This window comes from Gopherus flavomarginatus, chromosome 9 (assembly GCF_025201925.1).
Source record: "Gopherus flavomarginatus isolate rGopFla2 chromosome 9, rGopFla2.mat.asm, whole genome shotgun sequence".
NCBI lineage: Eukaryota > Metazoa > Chordata > Testudines > Testudinidae > Gopherus > Gopherus flavomarginatus.
Genome location: NC_066625.1, coordinates 2,720,123 through 2,744,718, shown reverse-complemented (window position 1 = coordinate 2,744,718; position 24,596 = coordinate 2,720,123). Strand labels below are relative to the sequence as shown.

Below are 24,596 nucleotides of genomic sequence, written 5' to 3'. Positions count from 1 at the left end.
GAGAAGTGCAAGGTGGGGATGGCTGAAGTATCTTACCTGGGCCATCGGGTGGGGAGCGGCTGCCTGAAGCCGGAACCAGCCAAGGTGGAGGTGATCAGAGACTGGCCTGCTCCCCAAACCAGAAAGCAGGTCCAGGCCTTTATTGGGATGGCGGGGTACTATCGAAGGTTCGTGCCCCACTTCAGTGCCATAGCCGGCCCCATCACTGAACTGTGCAAAAAGGGGAAGCCAGACAAGGTGATCTGGACTGAGCAGTGCCAGGAGGCTTTCCGGGCGCTGAAGGAGGCTCTGGTTAGCGACCCAGTTCTGGCAAACCCAGATTTTGACAAACCCTTTATGGTGTTCACCGATGCCTCAGACACGGGACTGGGGGCGGTGTTAATGCAGGAGGATGAAAAGGGGGAGAGACACCCCATCGTGTACCTGAGTAAGAAGCTGCTACCCCGGGAACAAAGCTACGCAGCCATCGAGAAGGAATGCCTGGCCATGGTGTGGGCCCTTAAGAAGCTAGAGCCATATCTCTTTGGGCGACACTTCACTGTGTACACTGACCACTCTCCCCTGACCTGGCTGCACCAGATGAAAGGAGCCAACGCCAAGCTCCTGAGGTGGAGCCTGCTCCTGCAGGACTATGACATGGACGTGGTCCATGTGAAGGGAAGTGCCAACCTGACAGCGGATGCGTTGTCCCGGAGAGGGGACCCTGAACTTCCCCAGGTCACTGGGCAGAGTGACCCCGCTCAGTTCAGTCTCGAAGGGGGGAGAGATGTGATGCAGTAGGGACTGTCTGTGTGGGGAGTGGGAGAGCAGGGGAGGACTTTAGGAGATGGATGATGCCAGAGCCTGTAACCTGAGCTAGGTAAGGGAGGGGAAAGGTCAACACCTTTGCCCGGGAAGGGGACAAAGGAAGGGAGTGGCAGGAGGGAAGCAGTTTGAGTTTGGGCTTGGGGCTGTGTGGGCGGAATTCAGGGTATCCTAGCTAGGATCCAAGCACCCTGAAAGCCCAGAAGGACTCGGTGGAGGGGTCCTGACTGTGCCTGCAAGCTCTGCTGTAACCTGTGTTCCTGTTGTCCAATAAACCTTCTGTTTTACTGGCTGGCTGAGAGTCACTGTGGGTCCCAGGAAGAGGGGTGCAGGGCCGGACTCCCCCACACTCCGTGACATATGGTCTTTCTGCTTCCCAGGGGGTGCATCAGCAGAATTGTTTCCGTGCTCCTATTCCTAATGATGGTCCAAGGGTCTGAGCTGAGGGGTGTGGGTCTGGATGTGGAGGGAGGAAAGTGACACTCCTCGGACATGTTCGGTGGTGCTCCTGCTCTTTGGCTGGAGAAGGAAGCAGGTGCTACCCAACCTCCAGCAGAACAAGTCCTAGGAAAATCGGTGTGGGGCATTTATGCTCTCTCATTCAGGAATAACCTGGAGGGAGAGTTTGTCTTCTGTGAATTATTCTGTTACTTAGGTGATTAAGCCGAAGATGCAGCTAAGGAAAGCACAGCAATCCTTGCTTATCTGTATGCTACATTGAACTTCAGTGACAGGCAGGCATTGCTCACAGCCTCCCCTCTGCTCCCCTGCTGCCAAGGAGATAAAGAGCGTAACATTAGAGACATAAAAAATTATGATGGGTGGCATCAGACCAAATCAGGCTAAATGCTAGTGGGGAAAGAAGCTGTGACAAGGAGGGGGCCCACCAGATATTCTTGGCCACCAATAGCACTGTACCTCAGAATAAAGGAGGAAAACCCCTTCTCCTCTGTGGCAAGAGGTGCTCTTTCCCTGCCACAGCTGCTGTGGCAGCGTACCTGTCCCCTGCAGAGAGGAGCGTAGCTCTCAGGTAGGATTTCCTTTCCTTTTTGAGAATGTAGAAACAGAACTGGGAGTGAAGCCATGTAAATGACGCTGGCGATTGCAGCCTGAGATTTTTAAACGTCATGAGATAGCCAAGAGAAATGATTTCCTTGCATTGATAAAGCCAGGGTAATTCAGCTGAATAAATATGGCAAATCTTCCATTTCTGACTTTCTTCCAGACCCTGTTTATTTTTCCGGCCTAGAGAGTTAGGGCTTTCATGGATGAGGGGGATTTGATCATGCCAGAAGGATGTTTTGTTTGTTTGTTTGGGTACACTTTTTCCCCTCCATTTTCTGGAGCAAGTGAAAATCAGATGTGCAGTAGGGCATCCAGGAAGTAAGGGGAGAGTTTCAGCAAAGCAGACATCCATCACTTCTCTGAAACTACTGCGAGGGTGATGTGTTATGCATATACTCTCCTGTCTCTCAAACCAGGGCCAGGAAAACTCCCAGGCCAACTCTGAGTAGTGTTAAATTGATAGATAGTAACTTCCTCCACTGTGGACTCTGCCATGTTGTATTAGGTGCAAATGGCTTAGCAGGTTTGCAATACCTTACCCCACCCCAACTAGTCTCTTCTTTGATTCAGACCTGAAGATAGAAGCCTTCAAAATAACCTGTCTGAAGATGACCCACCTGAATCTATAGCGTAACTGACCCTAATCATCTAGAAATGGAAAAGGTGGGTAGAGTGCCGGGGCTGATTCTCCGAGAATTGTGCAGGTTTACACCAGTGAAACTCTGCTGACTGCAAGAGCGAGTTGAATTATAGACGCTTCAAGAAACTAGTTTAGGTTCTGCTCTCCAGCACTTCTGCTTCCAATCTGTCCCTGTGTGACGATATCATCCCCCTCGGTGAGCTGCTCCTGGGGAGGGGGACAGCAACTCTGTTTGCCATCAATTTTCCTTCATGTCATTACCTTGAGCAGGGTAATGAAGGTGGGGGGTTGCCCTCCATGGAACAGTTAGGGCCTTGGTCTACAGAGCATAGGACACAGCCATCTGTCCAGAGACTGTGTTTCTGCACTGCCTCCTAATCACCTTTCCACTCCACCTCCCATGACAGCTTGGTTCCACAGGTGAGTTGGGGAACACATTGAAATGGCTGGAGCCTTTCCTGGAGGGAGGCGCCCAAAGAGTAGGAGTGAGGAGCTGCACTTCTACAACTAGCCTCTTGATTTGGGGAGTCCCACAAGGATCATTTTGTCTCCAGTACTTCTCAATATCTACCTGCAGCCACTGGAGCTGGTAAGATGACACTCTAGTATTGCAATATGCAGATGAGACACACGAATCTACCCGTCCTTAACAATATATGACCAAACCATTGTCCCCCAGCTGGACCAGTGTTCAAATGACATCAGCTCATTGAAGAAGAGCAGCTGGTTGAAGGTGAACCTAAGCAAGATGGAGGTGATGCAGGTGGCAGATGGAAACACCCACAACTGGTCAATTCCGTCCATCATTTAGAAGAGGCCTGAATTTCTCCCTAGCATGGAGCTCTCGCATTGCAGCAGGTGCAAGTAATGCTTTCCGCCATCTCCGGTTGGCTGGGAGACTCCGTCCCATCCTGGAGGATGATGGGCTGGCCTAGGATATTAATGCCCCTGTCATCTCCCCTTGGGCAGTGGAATATACCTAGGCATGAAGCAGTCTGTCCTCTGCTCCAACGAGTGCAGCATGCTGCAGCTCATCTCCTTGCCGACATGGGCCTCCATGAGCACATCACACCACTCTTTGCTCTGTATACTGGTTTCTAGTAGAACATCAAGTCAGGGTCTTGGTCCTTATGCAACAGTTTGGGTGAGGATGCCTCAGACTGTCTCCGCCTCTGGGACGAGGACCCAGGACAACTCCACTCTTCCAACCCAGGGGAGCTGCTCACTGCAAGGGGAAAGCTCGTCTCTGCAGGAGACAGAGCTGCCCGGGGGCCAGGGAAGTGGACCCCCTCAGGAGGTAAGGACCATCCCACACCTCCCACCTTCCCCTCCACATGCCAGGCGCACTGCTCCAACCTGCTAATGTACACCCAGAGCACAGTGGCCACAGAATATGTAACTTTTCAAAAATAGGAACGATCACCCTAGATACAACTTCTCCTTGGAGAAGGGAAGAGAGACCACGAAAGGAAAGAACTCCAAGTGTCAATCATATCACTTAATGCACTCGAATGTCATGGTGCCAGGGCCATATGAGAACCTGAGTGGAATAAATGAGCTGTCCTGTGAACTGCAGCAGCCCACCCAATGAAACCACCTCATGGAGCTTTGCAGAGGCATCGGCACATGCTGCTGTCATGTCAGGGAAACCCAGCAGGGCCAAGTGGGAGAACGGCCATCTCTCACTCCGCCTCAGGGCGGGAGCCCGACAGAGCACTCACCAGTGGGCTTGTCTGGGGAAGTGGGTAACACTCTGTCTTCGTCTGTGCTGAGTGCTGCAGTGCCCGCCCAAGGGCCACACCAGGTAGGGGCCTTTGGAGGTTACCGTAGTACAAAGGAGGTGGCATCCCTTCGGCCTGTCCCCCATCTAGATACTGTTGCCATCCAGCTCTGGCCAGGGATTCTGGTCACTGCAGGCGGCTGCTGTTCCTGTGGGAAAGACGGGGATTGGGAAAGCACTGCCTATTTTCAGGTTTCAAAAGGAGAGTGGTGTGAGTGCTGGGGGCAGGGGGAGCAGACTCTATTAAACATCAGTGTGCTGTCCTCTGCCCCTGGGTCTTATTATCTGTGTCCCAGGCTACTCCAGCTCAGGGCTTTAGTCTGTGTCAGTGATTCTCTGTGGATGAGGTGTGCTGTGTGTACCCGTTGTGTTCTGCTGGCTGGTCTAGAAGAGGCCTCCTTTCCTCAGGGGGGCTCACGGTAGTTTTTAATCTTCTCAAGTGTCTTGTCTTTTCTGACAGAGTCACGGGAGCCAGTCTAATCCCAGCACAACCCTGTAAAGCAACCTGGCAATGACACTCTCCAGTGTCTATACCAAAGCAAGGGCTAAATGCTTGATGGCAAGCTCTTCAGAATAAGGAGGGAGTAGCCCAAATCCCTGCTGTTGGCTGTGAGGGGCGTGTGTGTGTTATATGGAGGGAGGGTGGGGGTGTGACATCTCCTAGCACGTGAGTATTCCCTTCAGTAGCAATTGTACTTTGCACTGGAAGAGTCAGATCAACAGTGTGCACAGCGAGTTTCCTTCTGCTCCTTGGATTGTACTCTTCCAGCAAGCCTCTCGGAAATAACCTCTGCAGGACTCTTGCGCTCCCTGCAGTTCGGTCTGGTGGAATGATCTGTGTCTGAGCTTTCTGTACTGAACATGGACAATGGAGAGCAGGGCCCTGGGCTCCTTAGACGCTGAATGCCCCCACACTGCCAGCACTCAGTAAATGATAGATTTCAGGTTCTTTGGTTGGAGAACTTGATCTTCTTGTTGGAACACAGACAGCTGACATCGCTGAGACTGACATCCGGATTCCCAGGCGCTGGCCCATCAGCCTGATATAGACAGCTGTCTGAATCAGACCCTGCACGGTGCCAATACGGGTACATTGGAATTGGAATGAACCAGAAATAAAGAGATCCTCCTTGTGCAGGCCAAAGCTGATTAGCGTGATTATTTTCAGCTTCCGCACAAATAGAGCTGAGATTAGAAAAATCAAATACGGGTCACTTTTAAGGACTTCCATGCTGGGGAAAGTAGTATCCGACTAAATCCATAAGCTTCCTTACAGAGTAAATGGATTTTTCAGGGTGTTTTTTTTTCTTCTCTTTTTCTTCTTCGTTGTGGTGAGAAATGGCTGGCTTGTGTTTACCCATTCGTATTCATAGACTTTATGGCCAGAAGGGACCAACTGGTCTGACCTGTACAATGCAGACCACATAATTTCACCTCGTTACTCTTGGACGTAGCGTTTGCTTCTTCGTAGCCTGTTTCCCCTCTTCTTTCGTCCAGCAGCGCTGCCGTGAATTCTGACTTGGGGGCACGTGGCATTCTCCGATTGGCTAAGTAATGCTGCAGGTGCAGCGTGGCCGCTACACGGCAGCACCAGTAGTGACTTGGTGAGCTGCAGGGAGTGAGAGAGACTTGAACAGACACATCGTGAAGGAGCTGCCAACTAGATTGGTTTTGTTTAACTTTCCAATCACTAAGTTTTCACAAGTCTGAAAATTTCTGTTTTCCCTCTTTTGTGCGAAAACCAGAGTTTGACTTTTCTCTGAAATCTCTGCGATGTCTCATTGTCTGTCCTGGGAGTGCAGGAGCTTTTCAGAAGTACAGTATTAATGAACTAGCTTTCCTGGTGTACGGAGGTTTCCAGGAGACAGGTTAATTGTTGTTAACTCTCTCATCCTCCCAGGCTTCCTATTATCCAGATGACAAGCCTAGCTATTAGAAGGAAGTGTCTTTTGTTCTAAATCTAAAACGTTTTTTTAGGGTGATGTATGAGACCTCTTCAGTTTTCAAATGCAATTAAATCTGCTGAAGCAGACATTCAGTATCTTGCACTTAAGCAGACTGAATTAAGTGCAGTTCAGTTATTGCCCATCTCTAAATTAATTTAAATTAATTTAATGAGTTTGTGCTGTTACAGACTAGGGACTGAATGGCTAGGAAGCAGTTCTGCAGAAAAGGACCTAGGGGTTACAGTGGACGAGAAGCTGGATATGAGTCAACAGTGTGTCCTTGTTGCCAAGAAGGGTAACGGCATTTTAGGCTGTATAAGTAGGGGCATTGCCAGCAGATCGAGGGACATGATCATTCCCCTCTATTTGATGTTGGTGAGGCCTCATCTGGAGTACTGTGTCTAGTTTTGGGCCCCACACTACAAGGAGGATGTGGAAAAATTGGAAAGCCCAGCAGAGGGTGACAAAAATGATTAGGGGGCTGGAGCACATGACTTATGAGGAGAGGCTGAGGGAACTGGGATTGTTTAGTCTGCAGAAGAGAAGAGTGAGGGTGGATTTGATAGCTGCTTTCACTACCTGAAAGGGGGTTCCAAAGAGGATGGATCTAGACTGTTCTTGGTGGTACCTGATGACACAACAAGGAGCAATGGTCTCAAGTTGCAGTGGGGGGAGGTTTAGATTGGGTATTAGGAAAAACTTTTTCACTAGGAGGGTGGTGAAGCACTGGAATGGGTTACCTAGGGAGATGGTGGAATCTCCTTCCTTAAAGGTTTTTAAGGTCAGGCTTGACAAAGCCCTGGCTTGGATGATTTAGTTGGGAATTGGTCCTGTTTTGAGCAGGGGGTTGGACTAGATGACCTCCTATGGTCCCTTCCAACCCTGATATTCTATGATTGTACTGTGTTGACAGCCATGCTTAGCTGAGCCAGGTAGGTGATTCTCAACTCCATGCTTTCTCTTATATGTTTATTTTAAGTTACAATTTACAGAAAAGGGATGGCTCTCTGTTTCAGGACACCTTGTCCATCCATTAGAAGTATGGTCGGCTCAAAAGACTGAGCTAAGAGCAACTCACTCCCAAGCCAGCAAACAATTAACCAATAATTAAATTAGCTCTGTCTTTCCAGGAATGCCAGTCCTTGCTGAGGCCCAGCCCCAAAAGCCCAGGAACCAGGTCTGGGAACATGCCTCTAAATGTTAACAGTATTTGGGTTGTTTTGGACCAGAGTGGGGTGTCACTTCCAACCTGGAGGACCCCTCCTGGAGAACCCTGCTGAGATCTCCTCCTTATATACCCAGGAGACTCCAAATTCAGCTCTTCCAATGCTCCCCGCTGTTGATCACTGGGGGTGGCTGCCCAGTATTAGGCATCATTACAGATGCAGACAGCACTGAGGTGGGCAGAGGGTGTGTATTCATGTTGCTGGCGGCTGCTCAGCGTGTCCCAGACCCTGAGTCACCCAGCTAGTCCCAGGTACAAGTAGAAGGCTTAGGGGACTTGCACTGTCCCTGCCACATGCTACTGGTGCCCCTGGCCTGTTCTTCTTCCCCCAGCAACAGCACGGCTGCCATGTGTCCAGGCTTCACTCAGGCCAGGCCTTGGATGGGCTCCCTCACCAACATGATCTCAAGCCTCCCTGAGGGTACTGGTACCACACATTCCTTCCGTGAGTTCATTTGGGGGTGAGGAAGGCCAAGACGAGCAGCCCAATCTAGTAGCAAATATTTTCGTGCTCCGCTCCAAGCTAAGCCAGTAAGAAGTGCTTGCTGGGAGTCGCTTGTGAAGGCTTAAGCAGTGTGGATGAGACTGGGGGAGAATGCTGCAGACTGCTAAAAGCAAACAGGAGCAGCTCGTTTTCTCAAAAGTGAAACTGGAGGTGTCACTAGCTTAGTGGCCCGTGCATGCTTCCGTTTCTGATCAGAGCTGAGAGTTTTGGGCAACATGCAGCAGTGTCAGGAAGACAACTGATGACCTTTTGACTGGGATGTGCCAGTTGTAGACCCCGTGTCCCCTCCCCCCAGTCTTCCTTGGAGGGAAGCAGGGAAATGCTTCCGAGCAAACTCAACACATTGGACAAGCGAGAAGCACCGGTCATGAAGTGCATCTCAGTGTGATGCAGTGAAGCCTCCATCTCTGGAAACAACGCTACTGGAAAGAGTGATGCAAACCCCTGTTAAAGCCTATAGAAAGGGGGATGCCACTGTTGGAGAACTCTCTTTACACTGTAAAACACTATAGGCTCCCAGCTGGGGAGGAACGACCTTGGAGCTTTGTGTGATACTATCCAACGTAACAGGCAGAAACAGGAACAGAAGAACGAGGTGTAGGGTATGGATCTGTCTTTGTCCTGCCCAACTCCAGAGTTGCCTGCAGTTGAGTTGATGCAGGAGAAGGGGCTGGGCTCCTCTCTGGGATTCCCTGCAAAGTTCCCAGTGGTGGGAAAATTATACCCCTTTGGAGTAGCTACATCCTCCCTTTGTCTCAACAGGGAGTCTAGGAGGCAGGTGTAGTTCCCAGCAAGATTTGACATAGGATCTCATTAGGATTTCTGAGAATTTTAACTCTGTGGGGTACCCTGAGCTTTGGCTATCAAAATGGCGTGTGAGGCTCTCGCTCTCACCGTAATAAAATTTAAAGCCAGAGTTTATAAATGGCTATTGAGTGACACTTCTCCAGGATGGATTGCAGCTAAATAAAACTTACAAAGTGGGCTGGTTAATCAGGCTTCAATTACGCAGGAGGATGCTGCAGAAAGAAACCCTCTGTGCTGCCAGTGCTTGCTTTTTGTTTTCCATTTGCCATTGTTCTCTTTTTTGTTCTTGTCAACCTCTGTAATCATACAGGTTCCCCCACACAGCAGTAACACTGGTAGGGAAAGGGGTAATGGATACAGTGAGAAAACAAGGCACAACCATGACTGGATTGTACCCAATTCCTCACCCCAACGGAGGCAAAGACTGGCAACGGGCAATATTATGTGTGATGACTCAGGCTGGTTGGAAAAATTCCAGCAAAACATATTTTGTTGTTGGGATTTTCTGACTTTTTTGTTGAAATTGAAACATTTTGCAGGTTTGGTTCTATTTTGGTGAAGCTGCAGGGGAACCTAGGCAGGGCCATGACAAAACCCTGCCTGGTTTCTGCTAGCTCACACACGTGGCTCCTTGGTAGTTCAGCTGCAGGACGGCCCTAGAGCTGGGTACCCCAGCCATCCTGGATTTGGGGAGCCTACCAGGCGGACTGCCCCGGAGGCTGGGCTCTTGTCACGGAGTGTGGGGGAGTCCGGCCCTGCACCCCTCTTCCTGGGACCCACAGTGACTCTCAGCCAGCCAGTAAAACAGAAGGTTTATTGGACAACAGGAACACAGGTTACAGCAGAGCTTGCAGGCACAGTCAGGACCCCTCCACCGAGTCCTTCTGGGCTTTCAGGGTGCTTGGATCCTAGCTGGGATACCCTGAATTCCACCCACACAGCCCCAAGCCCAAACTCCAACTGCTTCCCTCCTGCCGCTCCCTTCCTTTGTTCCCCTTCCCGGGCAAAGGTGTTTGACCTTTCCCCTCCCTTACCTAGCTCAGGTTACAGGCCCTGGCATCGTCCATCCCCTAAAGTCCTCCCCTGCTCTCCCACTCCCCACACAGACAGTCCCTACTGCATCACATCTCTCCCCCCTTCGAGACTGAACTGAGCGGGGTCACTCTGCCCAGTGACCTGGGGAAGTTCAGGGCCCCCTCTCCGGGACAACGCATCTGCTGTCAGGTTGGCACTTCCTTTCACATGGACCACATCCATGTCATAGTCCTGCAGGAGCAGGCTCCACCTCAGGAGCTTGGCGTTGGCTCCTTTCATCTGGTGCAGCCAGGTCAGGGGAGAGTGGTCGGTGTACACGGTGAAGTGTCGCCCAAAGAGATATGGCTCTAGCTTCTTAAGGGCCCACACCATGGCCAGGCATTCCTTCTCGATGGCTGCGTAGCTTTGTTCCCGGGGTAGCAGCTTCTTACTCAGGTACACGATGGGGTGTCTCTCCCCCTTTTCATCCTCCTGCATTAACACTGCCCCCAGTCCCGTGTCTGAGGCATCAGTGAACACCATAAAGGGTTTGTCAAAATCTGGGTTTGCCAGAACTGGGCCACTAACCAGAGCCTCCTTCAGCGCCCGGAAAGCCTCCTGGCACTGCTCAGTCCAGATCACCTTGTCTGGCTTCCCCTTTTTGCATAGTTCAGTGATGGGGCCGGCTATGGCACTAAAGTGGGGCACGAACCTTCGATAGTACCCCGCCATCCCAATAAAGGCCTGAACCTGCTTTTTGGTTTGGGGAGCAGGCCAGTCTCTGATCACCTCCACCTTGGCTGGTTCCGGCTTCAGGCAGCCGCTCCCCACCCGATGGCCCAGGTAAGATACTTCAGCCATCCCCACCTTGCACTTCTCAGCCTTTATTGTTAACCCAGCCTTTCTGAGTCGGTCTAGGACTTGTTTAACCTGGGACATGTGGTCCTCCCAGGTCTGGCTGAAGATGCAGATGTCGTCAATATACGCCACGGCAAAACTCTCCATCCCCCTCAGTAGCTGATCCACCAGGCGCTGGAAGGTGGCCGGCGCTCCCTTGAGGCCGAAGGGCAGGGTCAGAAACTCATAGAGCCCCAGAGGGGTGATAAAGGCCGATTTCAGCCTGGCATCTGCGTCCAGCGGCACTTGCCAGTAGCCTTTGGTAAGATCCATAGTGGTGAGGTACCGTGCACCTCCCAGCTTGTCTAAGAGCTCGTCAGGCCTGGGCATAGGGTAGGCATCAGATACGGTGATGGCATTGAGCTTTCGATAGTCCACACAGAACCGGATTGACCCATCCTTCTTGGGAACCAGCACTACTGGCGAGGCCCAAGGGCTGGAAGACGGCTGGATCACCCCCAAAGCCAGCATGTCCCTGACCTCTCTTTCAAGATCCTGGGCAGTTTTACCAGTGACCCGAAAAGGGGAGCATCTTATAGGGGGGTGTGACCCGGTCTCCACCCGGTGGACAGTCAAAATAGTGCGTCCAGGCTGGTTGGAAAACAGCTGTCGGTACAGATGCAGCACCCCTCTGATCTCAGCGTGCTGGCCCGGGGTCAGTTGCTCAGAGAGGGGAATCGCCTCCAGGGGGGAACCAGCTTTTGTCCCAGGGAATAGATCCACTAAGGGGTCATCTCCCTGCCCCTCCCAATGTCCACACACGGCCAACACCACATTCCCCCTGTCATAGTATGGTTTCATCATGTTCACATGGTACACCCGACGGTGATGTGCCCGGTTTGACAGCTCCACCACATAGTTTACCTCATTCAGTTGCTTGATAACCTTGAAGGGCCCTTCCCAGGCGGCCTGGAGTTTGTTTCTCCTCACGGGGATAAGAACCATCACCTGATCCCCGGTGGCGAAGGTACGGGCTCGTGCTGTGCGGTCATACCAGACCTTCTGCCTCCTCTGGGCTCGGGCCAGATTCTCCCTGGCCAGGCCCATGAGCTCGGCCAGTCTTTCCCGGAAGGTCAGGACATACTCCACCACTGACTCTCCCTCGGGAGCGGCCTTCCCCTCCCATTCGTCCCTCATCAGGTCTAGGGGCCCCCTCACCCGCCTTCCATACAACAGTTCGAAAGGCGAAAACCCGGTAGATTCCTGGGGTACCTCCCTGTACGCAAACAGCAGGTGAGGTAAGTACTTGTCCCAATCTTGCGGATGCTGGTTCATAAATGTTTTTAGCATCATCTTCAGCGTCCCGTTGAACCTTTCTACCAGCCCGTTGGACTGGGGGTGATACGCTGAGGCCCAGTTGTGCTGGACCCCACATTTCTGCCATAAGGACCGGAGCAGGGCCGACATGAAGTTGGACCCCTGGTCCGTTAAGACCTCCTTGGGGAACCCCACCCGGCTGAAAATTGTCAGCAGCGCATCTGCCACTGTGTCTGCTTCGATAGAGGACAAGGCCACCGCCTCGGGGTAGCGAGTGGCAAAATCCACCACCACCAGGATGTATTTCTTCCCTGACCGGGTCGTCTTGCTGAGAGGTCCCACTATGTCCATGGCTACCTTCTGGAAAGGTTCTTCTATGATGGGTAAAGGCCTCAAAGCCGCTTTCCCCTTGTCCCGGGCCTTCCCCACCCTCTGGCAGGGGTCACAGGATTGGCAGTACTGTCGGACATGGGTAAAGACCCCAGGCCAGTAAAAGTTCTGTAGCAGCCTCTGCCTGGTGCGCCGGATTCCCTGGTGCCCTGCGAGAGGGATGTCATGGGCCAGGTACAACAGCTTGTGACGGAACTTCTGGGGAACCACCAGCTGCCTCCTGATCCCCCATGACTCTACTTCCCCTGGGGGAGCCCATTCTCGGTACAGGAACCCCTTCTCCCACAGGAACCTCTCCTTGCAACTTCTCCTCATGGTCTGTACCGCACTAAGGTCAGCCCGGTCCCTGTGCTTCCGCAAGGAGGGATCTTTCTGCAACTCGGCCTGGAACTCAGCAGCTGGGACAGGAATGGGGACCGGCTCTCTCTTGCTGGCTGGGTCTGAGGCCGCAGCCTCTCTGCACCGTGCCCCTGGGCGTTCCCCGCTCCCTGAGTTAGGGTCCTGCAGCTCAGGTCGAGTACCTTCCCCGTTGTCGGGGAGCAGTGCCATTTGCCGACTCTGACTACGAGTCACGACCAGGGCACTCTGGGTGTTACTAGGCCAGTCCTCGAGGTCCCCTCCCATTAACACGTCAGTGGGCAAATATTGGTGTACCCCCACATCCTTGGGGCCCTCCTTGGCCCCCCATTTCAGATGTACCCTTGCCACGGGTACCTTGAATGGGGTCCCGCCCACGCCCATCAGGGTCAGGTAGGTGTCGGGCACCATCTGATCTGAGGCCACCACCTCAGGCCGGGCCAGCGTCACCTCTGCGCCCGTGTCCCAGTACCCAGTGACCTTCCTCCCATCCACTTCCAGGGAAACAATGCACTCTTTCCGGAGGGGCAGCCCCGCGCCCACCCGGTAAACCAAAAACCCGGAACCGGGAGCATCCACAGGCGGTATGTTGCCAACCCCCCTTTCCTGGGAATGTAGCCCCTCCTCCGATTGGGTTTTTACCCAGTCCACCCTCTGCGGGTTGGGTCTGCTTGGTCTGTCCCTGAGCTTGGGGCACTGGGCCCGTATGTGACCTCGTTGGCCACAGCGATAGCAGCCCATATCTCGTGGGTCCCCTTGAGTGGGTCGGAGGGACCTGCCGCTGGATGTTCCCCTTTTGGGGGGGTTCTCCATAGGCCCCCTTTGGGAGGTCCCATGATGACTCTCTCTCTGCGTTGAGGCAGGCCTGCTCCTTCGAGACTCCTCCCTGCCATCCCCTGCCCGACTGTCCACAAATTGGTCGGCCAGCTGGCCTGCATGCTGCGGGTTCTCCGGCTTCTGGTCCATCAACCACAGCCTCAGGTCGGACGGGCACTGCTCGTACAGGTGCTCCAGTATAAATAGGTCATGCAGGTCCTCTTTAGTTTGGGCCCCAGCTGTCCACTTGCGAGCATACCCCTGTGCCCGGTTGACCAGTTGTAGGTATGTAACCTCACGGGTTTTACGCTGGCTCCGGAACTTTTTCCGGTACATCTCAGGAGTCAGCCCAAACTCGCGGAGCAGGGCCTGTTTGAACAGTTCGTAGTCCCCTGCCTCCGCCCCTTTCAGTCGGCTGTACACCTCCACGGCTGTGGAGTCCAGTAAGGGGGTGAGAACTGCGATCCTGTCTGCAGGGTCAACCCTGTGCAGCTCGCAGGCATTCTCAAAGGCCGTCAGGAAGGTATCTATGTCCTCCCCCTCCTTACGCCGGGGCAGCAAGTGCTTATCAAAGCTCTTTGTAGGCTTGGGTCCCCCCTCACTCACCGCAGCTGGGGCCTCACTTCTCCTCAGCCGGGCCAGGTCCAGCTCATGTTTACGCTGTTTCTCCTTCTCCTCCCACTCACGCTGGCGCTGGTTCTCCTCAAGTTTACGCTGGTTCTCCTCATGTTTACGCTGTTTCTCCTTCTCCTCCCGCTCATGTTCACGTTGTTTCGCCTTCTCCTCCAGCTCTCGCCTCTTTAACTCGAGCTCCTCCCGTCTCAGCTCCCTTTCATATTCCAGCCGCATCCGCTCCACGGATGCCGAGCATTGCCGGGAGGATCCCCTGCTGAGGGGTGAGCTTCGCCGTGAGGCTCCCCTGCTGGCCGGGGGGGTCACGGTGCCCTCGGTATACACTGGGCTCCTCCCCGCCCTTCCTCTACGCCTAGGAAGGGGGGTCTCGGGAAGCCCTCGTCTGCCGGCTGACCACTCCCAGCAGGGACAGTCACTGGTGCCTGCGCTGCATCTGCTCGGCTGCTTCCCTCAGAGACAGGGCTCCGTTCATTCATGCGGTCTCCCTGCTCCAGCTGGGCAATCAGCTGGTCCTTGCTGAGCCTCCCTGGGTGCAGCCCCCTCTGCTTACACAGCTCCACCAGGTCACACTTGCGCCGCTTGGCATACATCTTCCTGCTGGGCACTCACAGGCCGGGGTGCTCGCCGCTCCCCACGGTTTCCAGGGGGACCCCTAGTGCACCAGCCCTTCGTGAGGTCACCACCTCTCTGCCAGGGTCGAGCTGCAGACTCCTCCGCCCCTGGGACCGCTCGCTGCAATCCCCCGGGGGACCCTGTTACTGCAAAGTCCTTCTCACTGGGCACACACTCCCAGGGGTTAACCACCCCTTCGTTTTACTGCTCCCCAGTCACTTACTGCAGGAAGCGCCGTCCACGGGGTGCAGTATATCCCACCGCTGCCACCAGTTGTCACGGAGTGTGGGGGAGTCCGTCCCTGCACCCCTCTTCCTGGGACCCACAGTGACTCTCAGCCAGCCAGTAAAACAGAAGGTTTATTGGACAACAGGAACACAGGTTACAGCAGAGCTTGCAGGCACAGTCAGGACCCCTCCACCGAGTCCTTCTGGGCTTTCAGGGTGCTTGGATCCTAGCTAGGATACCCTGAATTCCACCCACACAGCCCCAAGCCCAAACTCCAACTGCTTCCCTCCTGCCGCTCCCTTCCTTTGTTCCCCTTACCGGGCAAAAGTGTTTGACCTTTCCCCTCCCTTACCTAGCTCAGGTTACAGGCCCTGGCATCGTCCATCCCCTAAAGTCCTCCCCTGCTCTCCCACTCCCCACACAGACAGTCCCTACTGCATCACAGCTCTATTCCCCGGTTGGTGAGAATCTCAAAAGATTTTGGATTTCATTCCAAATTGGAACAAAACCAAACTTGGAAATGTCAGAAGCCTCCGCAAAATGGAACGTCAAGTGCTAATTGTGATTTACACTGGACACTGCTATGTCTTCTGACTGGGCTGCTGTACTTCATAAGAGTATTACTGTCCAACGCAGTCAGAACCTCCTGCCACAGCATCCCAACTGCCTTCAGTAATCACAGTATCTTAGGTTCACAGAGCGCATGGGGCTTAAGGTCAGAAAGGACCGTTAGATTGTTTAGTTTGACCTCCTGTATGATACAAGCCAGAGAATGTCCCCATGTACCCCTGTACGGAGTGCAATAATTTGTGTTTGGCCAACGCGTTATTTCCAGGAAGGCAAACAGCCTGGGTCTGAAGCCAGCAAGAGATGGAGACTCCACCGCTTCCCTTGGCAGTTTGTTTGCAGGGTTAATTGCCCTCCCTACAACAATTTGTGCCTTATTTCTAGCTGGAATTTGTCTGGCTGCAATTTCCAGCTGTTGGTGCGAGCTCTGCCTGCCTCTGCTAGATGGAAGATCTCTTCCAGCGCTGGAACTGGTGCCCAGAGTCAATGGGAGTCTCTTAGTTTGGGTGCTGGGAAAGCAGATAGTTGGCTTAAAAACCTCAAATCACTAGAAAGAATAGGATTTGTTTCTTCTTCTGAGTTACTTGATTCCCTACGAGTAGACAGGCTGCTGGTTGGCTTCCGAACATAAGGGTGTTTGTGTGGTCTGAATGTGGAGGGAGATCTGGAATATCTTTTGCCACCTTGCCACTAATAGTTCACTAGGCCTAGTGAGTGCAGTGTAAGAACCTGTATCCAGTAGAACAGGCTTTCTGCTGGCTCTCTGCCCAGGGGTGAATTTCACCTACCGGACTTCCAGGTTAGGAATTATTACATCAAATAAGTTAATTTGTTGCTTTTAATGAAATGTAACTGGATCTTTATGGACCTGATCCAGCTCCCACTGAAATCGATGGGAGTTGGATGTGGCCTAGAAGCCTTGTCTCTGCAGAAGCCAGGTGGCACGTGAAATGCCAAGAGTGGGGGCTATGTGCTGATATTTCGTATAAGTCTATGATCTGTCTTGGTCTCTCTCTCTTCTTTCCCTTTTAGGATCCAAGGAGCAAGCACAAATTTAAAATCCACACGTATTCCAGTCCCACCTTCTGTGACCACTGTGGCTCATTACTCTATGGACTCATTCACCAAGGGATGAAATGTGACAGTAAGTGAAGCTCTGTATTGTGGCTGCTATAAAGGAGCAGGGCAAATCTCTGGTGGTCTGGGGCACATGCCGGGGAAGAACTCCTGACCACATTGAAGTCTAAGGGCAAAACTTCCATTGACTTCAGTGGGGCTGGGATTCCACTTCATGTCTCAACCTGTCTCAATGCTCCAAGCCGGACTACAGTGTATTAGGGCACATTGTAGTAGACATGAGTTACTATTTGTGTTCTGTGATGCTTGCTGGGGAGGGGGCAGCCCCTGCCTCCGGGAGCTTGGGCTAGGGTTAGGTGGATGCACAGAGGGCACAGCAGAAAGGGGACTATTGATCAGGGACTCTTACACACATTAGTCAGTCGCTAGAGTTAAATTCCACCTTCCCCTTTCCCCACCTGACTATTCAGAAGTCTTAAAATGGGAAGTAACCTCTGATGTGTGCAGGGGAGGGAGCTTTTCCCAGGTCCTGATCAGAGAGCAGAAATCCAGGATATGCAGGCCACCAGCACGACTGAAACTCCCGCCCTGCCCCTGACGATCGTGCTCACGGAGTGTCACCCAGGTACCACCCAGTGGTCACACCTCACTGCTGGAATGGAAAGGGGGTCGGAATGACCCAGGGCTCTGGAAGGTGAAGAACAGCGGAGGTCCCTGGTTGGGACCAGAAAAGATACATGGCCTAAGTCTCTCTTGGTGGTCCAGCCTTATTGGCTAGTCCTTTTAAAGGCTCACTAAAAAGGAGGCAAGAGATTTTTCCAGCATTTTCTTTTCTTCCTTGTTCCCTTTCCCCAACCTGTAGGAAGGCTGGTGTACCGTCCCCGAGGTAAAGATTATTTCCAGAGCTGGGTGGCTCAGGGACTTTGTCATGGGCTAGGTGGCCTTTCAACTCTTGCTCGTGGGTTCAAATCCAGCTCATGCTGGCAGTTATCAGAGGCCCATATCATTTAATGGTGGTTCAGCCTCCGCCATGGAACAAGCTGTGAGGCTTTTCGATTTCTGAGTGGGACGGGGATCTCTGTCCCCTTGGCCACTAATCACTCCCCTTTTCTGTCTCAGTGGAGGCTGAGTTCCCGCCTGACTCTGATCCCTGCAGTGGAGGAATCATGTCGATCGCCCATTGATAGGGGAACTGTCCATTGATAGTGAAGAAATGTGAGGACGTGCTTTTATGGGTGCAGGGGGAGCCAGAGGGAAAACCTGAGATGATTCCAAACCATATATTCAGAGACTGACTTCCGTCTATGCTGGCTGTCCCGTGGAGGTGACAGAATGCCCTATGATTTATGTAGTTTCAACAGCCCGTTCTAGAAAGCATTTTCTCTGCTCATGTGGGTGTCGAGGTACAACGGCTGGTGGAATTCAGCAGGGAGGAATGACAAACAGATCTTTTCATTGCTCAAATGCTAATTAAGTAAATGGCATTTCTGTTACAATGGGGATATGCAGTAACTAATAGGACTGGTGATGAATACCAAACATCTGCTTTAATGGGAAACCTATCCAGCCACCAGGGGCCTGCGCATGCCAATATTGATCTTGTGCCACGTTTCCCATCAATATAGAAATTTGCTGATTGGTGCAGGCACTGCTAATCAATTATCACTTCTAAAATGTCACCAAGTAGACATAATTTTTTTACACAAATTCAACACACGTGCATGTCTCTCTCTTCCTGTTGACCACTGGGAAATTCAGCCTAAGGAGTAGTATTGCAACCTGGGCATTGTGGGAGAAGTAATCCAATCAGCGGATAAAAGTCCCAACATGGGGGTTAAAGTTGGCGCAAAAAGCACTACGATGTTTCTGGCCTTGATCCTGCAAGGAGGGGCATGCCGGTGGATCACTGCACACATGCAGAGTCCCGCTGAAGCTACCCAGGGGGACTCCACGCAGCTTCAAAGGTCCGTAGGCAGAACTGGGATCTGTGTCAGTATTTGTACCAGAGTCCCTCACAATCCTGCCCATCTCTTTTCAACCTGCTCTGTTCAGAACTTTCAGGCGTGCTAGGAGCTGACTGTGGGGAATGTAATCTTGTAACTCCCTGCTGTGGAGTAAGTGTTTCTGTTTTCCCTCCGTGCAGCCTGTATGATGAATGTCCACAAACGCTGTGTGATGAACGTCCCGAGCCTATGTGGAACGGACCACACTGAGCGCAGGGGACGGATATACATCAAGGCGGATATAGAAAAAGAAGTTCTCACCGTTGTAGGTAGGTTAATGGCTCTGCTGTGCAGATGCAGACTCCTCCAGTCCTTCACTATTGTAACTTGCTGACCTGGAAACTTGGCATAAATATCTCGTGTGAGCGAGTGCTTTCTTGCAGCCAGAATGTGCTGGAGCTGCTCACATCTGTGCTAGTGCCCATTAGTGTTAGAAATGTCCTCTTAATTCTCTGGCTAGACCACTGCCTCTTCTTTCTGAGTCAACCTATTTAAACTGGCAGCTCCAAGCCTCCTCACCCCATCTTCTGGGTCCTGCTTTTGTCTTTCAGACTTAGACTGCAGGCTCTTTGGGGCGGGATCGTTATGGTTGTGCAGCATCGAACACAATGGGGCGCAGGCCTCTAGCACTAACACAAGGCACATAATAAGTCTTCTGATGCACTTGCTGCTTCCCAGGGCCAACGGTAACATGCCAGGCCAATCCGTTAAAGCGAGTGGGTACTGGATCCTCTAAGCCGTGCAGGTTCATTGCAGGCTGGCTCCACCATCAGTAGATGGAGCGTACGTGATCAACTAATACTGTACACAGGGGAAACTCGGGGAGGGCGCATCTCTAGGAAGAAACATGATGCACCAGAGCCCTCTTGTGGTGTCTCGCATGCAGGACATGTGCAAATGCAGAAGGTGTGAGAGAAAAGAAGGGCATTTGGGCTCTGGAGAGGGTTATTTTCTGCCTCCAATTTTAGTATATGTGCTGCCAAAGCAAGCACAAAATACACTAGTGGAGACTCCATTTCTGCTAGCAGAACCCAGCCAAGCGTTTGTGAGGGATCTTGATTCCTCTGTGTATGTTAACTGCAGGAGAGACCAACTGCTGAAGACTAGATGTCTTTAGATCTGGCAGAGAGAGGAGGGGTTTGGCTGGTCTGGGAGGGACAGAAGCTGACTCTGAGAACATGGAGGGTGTTTCTCTTGAAGACTGAATGTGCCGTGTGGCCCCACTGAAAGGAAGGAGGGCTCGGCCTGGTGCTAATGTCACAGCTCATGTGGCTGTTCCCAGGCTGGCTGGGGTTTATTATAAAGAGAACAGCCCAGTTCTGTATCGGGGGCCTGTGCAGGGGGCAGGAAGCTTATAAAACTGTATTAAAGGGACAGGCCACAATGGCCGGGTTTCTCGTACAACCTTCCCTCCCACCCCACGACCTCAAACGCCAGCCTGGCCTTCGGACTATCCCATTAATATCAGACTCATCTTTCCATAGCAAGGGCTGAATCCCGCTCTCTGCGATCTCCCAGTTCAGAAACCTAGCTGATAGCTCCCTGCAGTGCAGATCTGGCTTCCAGGAGGAGATTGTGCTGCTCAGATGCTCCCTGGTCAGCGCTCAGGCCAGAGCATCCCACCTCTAGGGCTGGAGATGAAATGGATAAGGCTGGCTCAGAGATCTCTTGTTCAGGGCTCCTTAGTTTCCTGTTTTGGGGCTTTCAGGGTGAAACGGCCCCAGGTTGGCTCCAGCCAATGTGGCCTGAGTCGCGTTTGTGCTGGGAGGCCGGGATGACACGTGTCTGAAAAGACAAACGCTCTGCAGCGCTATTCCAAAGGGGAGATACTCTTTCTCTTCCCTGCTGCAGCCACATCCTTCTCTCCTCTCACCACCCCCACGTTTTCTTTTACCAATGTCTGTCCCTCTGAGCGTGCAGAGAAGGGGAGTGGTGGTCTAAAACAGGGTGCTCCCAGGTGTTTGAACAAACATCCTGCAGTTTGTGAGTAGCTGAGGACATTGAAACTAAGCAATGAAAAAAATCCCTGTTGTTTTAGAGTGTATTGAGTGGGCACAGAGATGCAGGGACACTCCGCGCCCCACCCCCTGGTGTCTGAGCTGCTACTGACTGGATAACTAGGCAGGAATTCCTAAGGGGGTGAGGGTGGGGGAGGTGACTAATTCCTATGGAACACAAAAGGAAAGAGTTCAGAAAAGAGCCCCAGGAATGATTCTAGGCCGGGAAAACCTGCTTTAAAGTGAGAAACTTAAAAAGTTCAATCTATTTAGCTTGTCCAAGAGAAGGCTAAGAGGTGACTTGGTTATGGTCTACAGGTACCTCCAAGAGGAGAATATTTCTGGGAGCAGAGGGCTCTTTAATCTACCAGACAAAGGCAGAACAAGATCAAATGGCTGGAAGTTGAAACTGGAAAATTCATGACTGTGATTAACCCCTGGAAAAACTTGGCTAGGGATGTGGTGGATATTTTGTCACTTGGAGTCTTTAAATCAGGGCTGGGTGTCTTTCTAAAAGACCTGTTCTAGCCCCACCTGAAGTTACAGCTTTGAATCCTGGGCTGAGGTTCTCTGGCCTGCGTTATACAGCAGGTCCGATTAGAGGGTCACATTGTTATAACCTTAGTCCCAGATTTGGACCTTAGCGTCCAAAATATGGGGGTTAGCATGAAAACCTCCAAGCTTAGTTACCAGCTTGGACCTGGTACCTGCTGCCACCACCCAAAAAATTAGAGTGTTTTGGGGCACTCTGGTCCCTCTGAAAAACCTTCCCTGGGGACCCCAAGACCCAAATCCCTTGAGTCTCACAACAAAGGGAAATAATCCTTTTCCCTTCCCCCCTCCAGGTGCTCCTGGAGAGATACACAGACACAAGCTCTGTGAATCCAAACAGAGTGAATCTCCCTCTCTGTTCCCAATCCTGGAAACAAAAAGTACTTTCCTATTCCCCCAGAGGGAATGCAAAATCAGGCTAGCAATCCAACACACAGATCTCCCCTTGATTTCTTCCTCCCACCAATTCCCTGGTGAGTACAGACTCAATTTCCCTGAAGTAAAGAAAAACTCCAACAGGTCTTAAAAGAAAGCTTTATATAAAAAGAAAGAAAAATACATACAAATGTTCTCTCTGTATTAAGATGATATAACACAGGGTCAATTGCTTAAAAGAATATTGAATAAACAGCCTTATTCAAAAAGAATACAAATCAAAGCACTCCAGCACTTATATTCATGCAAATACCAAAGAAAAGAAACCATAGAACTTACTATCTGATCTCTTTGTCCTTACACTTAGAAACAGAAGACTAGAAAGTAGAAAGTACTTCTCCAAAGCTCAGAGAAAGCAGGCAGACTCACAAAAGACTCAGACACTCAATTCCCTCCACCCAAAGTTGAAAAAATCCGGTTTTGTGATTGGTCCTCTGGTCAGGTGCTTCAGGTGAAAGAGACATTAACCCTTAGCTATCTGTTTATGACACGCTCCCCAAATTGCAGACAGTGGGGAAGCTCACTGGCGGCGATTTCCTTCTAGAACTGGAAAATAAACAGATTACTACAACACATGCACCTTTACTTATACTACTAAGTATATAACTAACAGACTTCTACATTTTAAGAACACTGTTTAACTACTGAATTCTGGGAAACTCTCACGGGAGAGTGCATCAGCAACTTTATTAGAAGCTCCTGTGATGTGTTGAATTTTAAAATCAAAATCTTGGAGAGCTAAACTCCAACGAAGAAGTTTCTTGTTGTTCCCCTTGGCAGTATGAAGCCACTTTAGTGCAGCATGGTCAGTTTGTAGTTGGAACTGCCGTCCCCAAACATATGGGCGTAGCTTTTCCAGGGCGTACACAATGGCATAGCATTCTTTTTCACTGACTGACCAGTGACTTTCCCTCTCAGACAGTTTCTTGCTGAGAAACACGACAGGATGGAAGTTGTGATCTGTTGCTTCCTGCATGAGCACTGCTCCTATACCACGCTCAGATGCATCCGTGGTTACTAGGAATGGCTTGTCAAAGTTCGGGGCCCTGAGCACAGGGTCAGACATGAGCGTTGCCTTAAGTTGGGTATAGGCCTTTTGACACTTATCAGTCCACTTAACTGCATTTGGCTGGGTCTTTTTGGTCAGGTCGGTCAGTGGGGCAGCGATTTGGCTGTAGTGTGGTACAAATCGCCTGTAGTATCCGGCCAAGCCTAAGAAGGATTGGACCTGCTTTTTGGACCGTGGGACAGGCCACTTTTGGATAGCATCCACCTTGGCCTGTAGGGGGTTTATGGTTCCTCGACCCACCTGGTGCCCCAGGTAAGTCACTCTGTTTTGGCCTATTTGACACTTTTTGGCCTTAACAGTTAGTCCTGCCTGCCTGATGCGCTTAAAGACCTTTCCAGGTGTAGTAGGTGTTCGGGCCAGGAGTCTGAAAAAATGGCCACATCATCGAGGTAGGCAACTGCAAATTCTCCCAGTCCAGCTAGTAGACCGTCTACCAGCCTCTGGAAGGTGGCGGGTGCATTTCGAAGGCCGAAAGGAAGGACATTGAATTCATACACCCCCGCATGGGTGACGAATGCTGACCTCTCCTTGGCAGGTTCATCAAGCGGTACTTGCCAGTACCCCTTGGTTAAGTCTATTGTAGAGATGAACTGGGCACGTCCCAACTTTTCCAATAGCTCATCGGTACGTGGCATTGGATAGTTGTCCGGACGAGTTACAGCATTTAGCTTACGGTAGTCCATGCAAAAGCGTATTTCCCCATCTGGTTTGGGTACCAGAACCACTGGAGATGCCCATGCACTGGTAGATGAGCGGATTATACCCATTTGTAGCATGTTCTGGATCTCCCGTTCTATAGCAGCTTGGGCATGAGGAGACACCTGGTAGGGTGGGGTTCTGATTGGGTGAGCATTACCTGTATCAATGGAGTGGTATGCCCGTTCAGTCCGTCCTGGGGTGGCTGAGAACAATGGGGCGAAGCTAGTGCACAGCTCCTTGATTTGTCGCCGCTGCAGACGTTCCAGGGTGGTTGAGAGGTTCACCTCTTCCACGCCACCGTCTTTTTTCCCGTCGTAGTAGACACCGTCAGGCCACTCAGCATCATCTCCCTGGACTGTAAACTGACAAACCTGTAAGTCTCTGGAATAGAAAGGCTTGAGAGAATTAACATGGTACACTTTAGGCTTTAGTGAGGAATTGGGAAATGCTATGAGGTAGTTTACAGCTCCCAGGCGCTCTTGGACCGTGAATGGCCCTTCCCATGATGCTTCCATCTTATGGGCCTGTTGCGCCTTCAAGACCATAACCTGGTCTCCTACCTTGAAGGACCGATCTCTGGCATGTCTGTCATACCAGGCCTTTTGCTCTTCTTGAGCATCCTTTAGGTTCTCTTTAGCAAGGGCTAAAGAGTGTCGAAGGGTGCTTTGTAGGTTGCTTACAAAGTCCAGAATGTTAGTTCCTGGAGAAGGCGTAAACCCCTCCCATTGCTGCTTCACCAACTATAATGGCCCCTTAACCTCGTGACCATACACAAGTTCAAATGGTGAAAACCCTAAACTGGGATGTGGTACAGCCCTGTAGGCAAACAGCAACTGCTGCAACACTAGGTCCCAATTATTGGAGAATTTGTTGATGAATTTTCGTATCATGGCCCCCAAAGTTCCATTGAACCTTTCCACCAGGCCATTGGTTTGATGGTGGTACGGGGTGGCAACCAAGTGATTCACCCCATGAGTTTCCCACAGTTTTTCCATGGTCCCTGCCAGGAAATTAGACCCTGAATCTGTAAGGATGTCAGAGGGCCAACCTACCCTGGCAAAGATGTCTGTTAGGGCCAGGCACACAGTGTTAGCCCTGGTGTTGCCTAGAGCGACTGCTTCTGGCCATCGGGTAGCAAAGTCCACTAAAGTCAGTACGTACTGCTTTCCTCTGGGCGTCTTTTTTGGGAAAGGGCCCAGAATATCCACAGCTACTCGCTGA

General features: G+C 51.6%; 1 protein-coding gene across 6 annotated transcripts in view; it reads left to right on the top strand.

Annotated features, from left to right (window-relative positions):
* Positions 1-24,596, top strand: part of PRKCB (protein kinase C beta) — a 273,320-nt gene that overhangs the window by 133,939 nt on the left and 114,785 nt on the right. For all 6 annotated transcript variants that reach the window (XR_007776387.1, XR_007776386.1, XM_050968581.1 and 3 more), the window contains 2 exons: positions 16,576-16,687; positions 18,764-18,892. Coding sequence is in view for 4 of the 6 variants with exons in the window: in XM_050968581.1 (XP_050824538.1) it covers positions 16,576-16,687; positions 18,764-18,892 (241 nt within the window). In the remaining 2 variants the exon portion in view is untranslated. The remainder of the gene's footprint in view (positions 1-16,575; positions 16,688-18,763; positions 18,893-24,596) is intronic.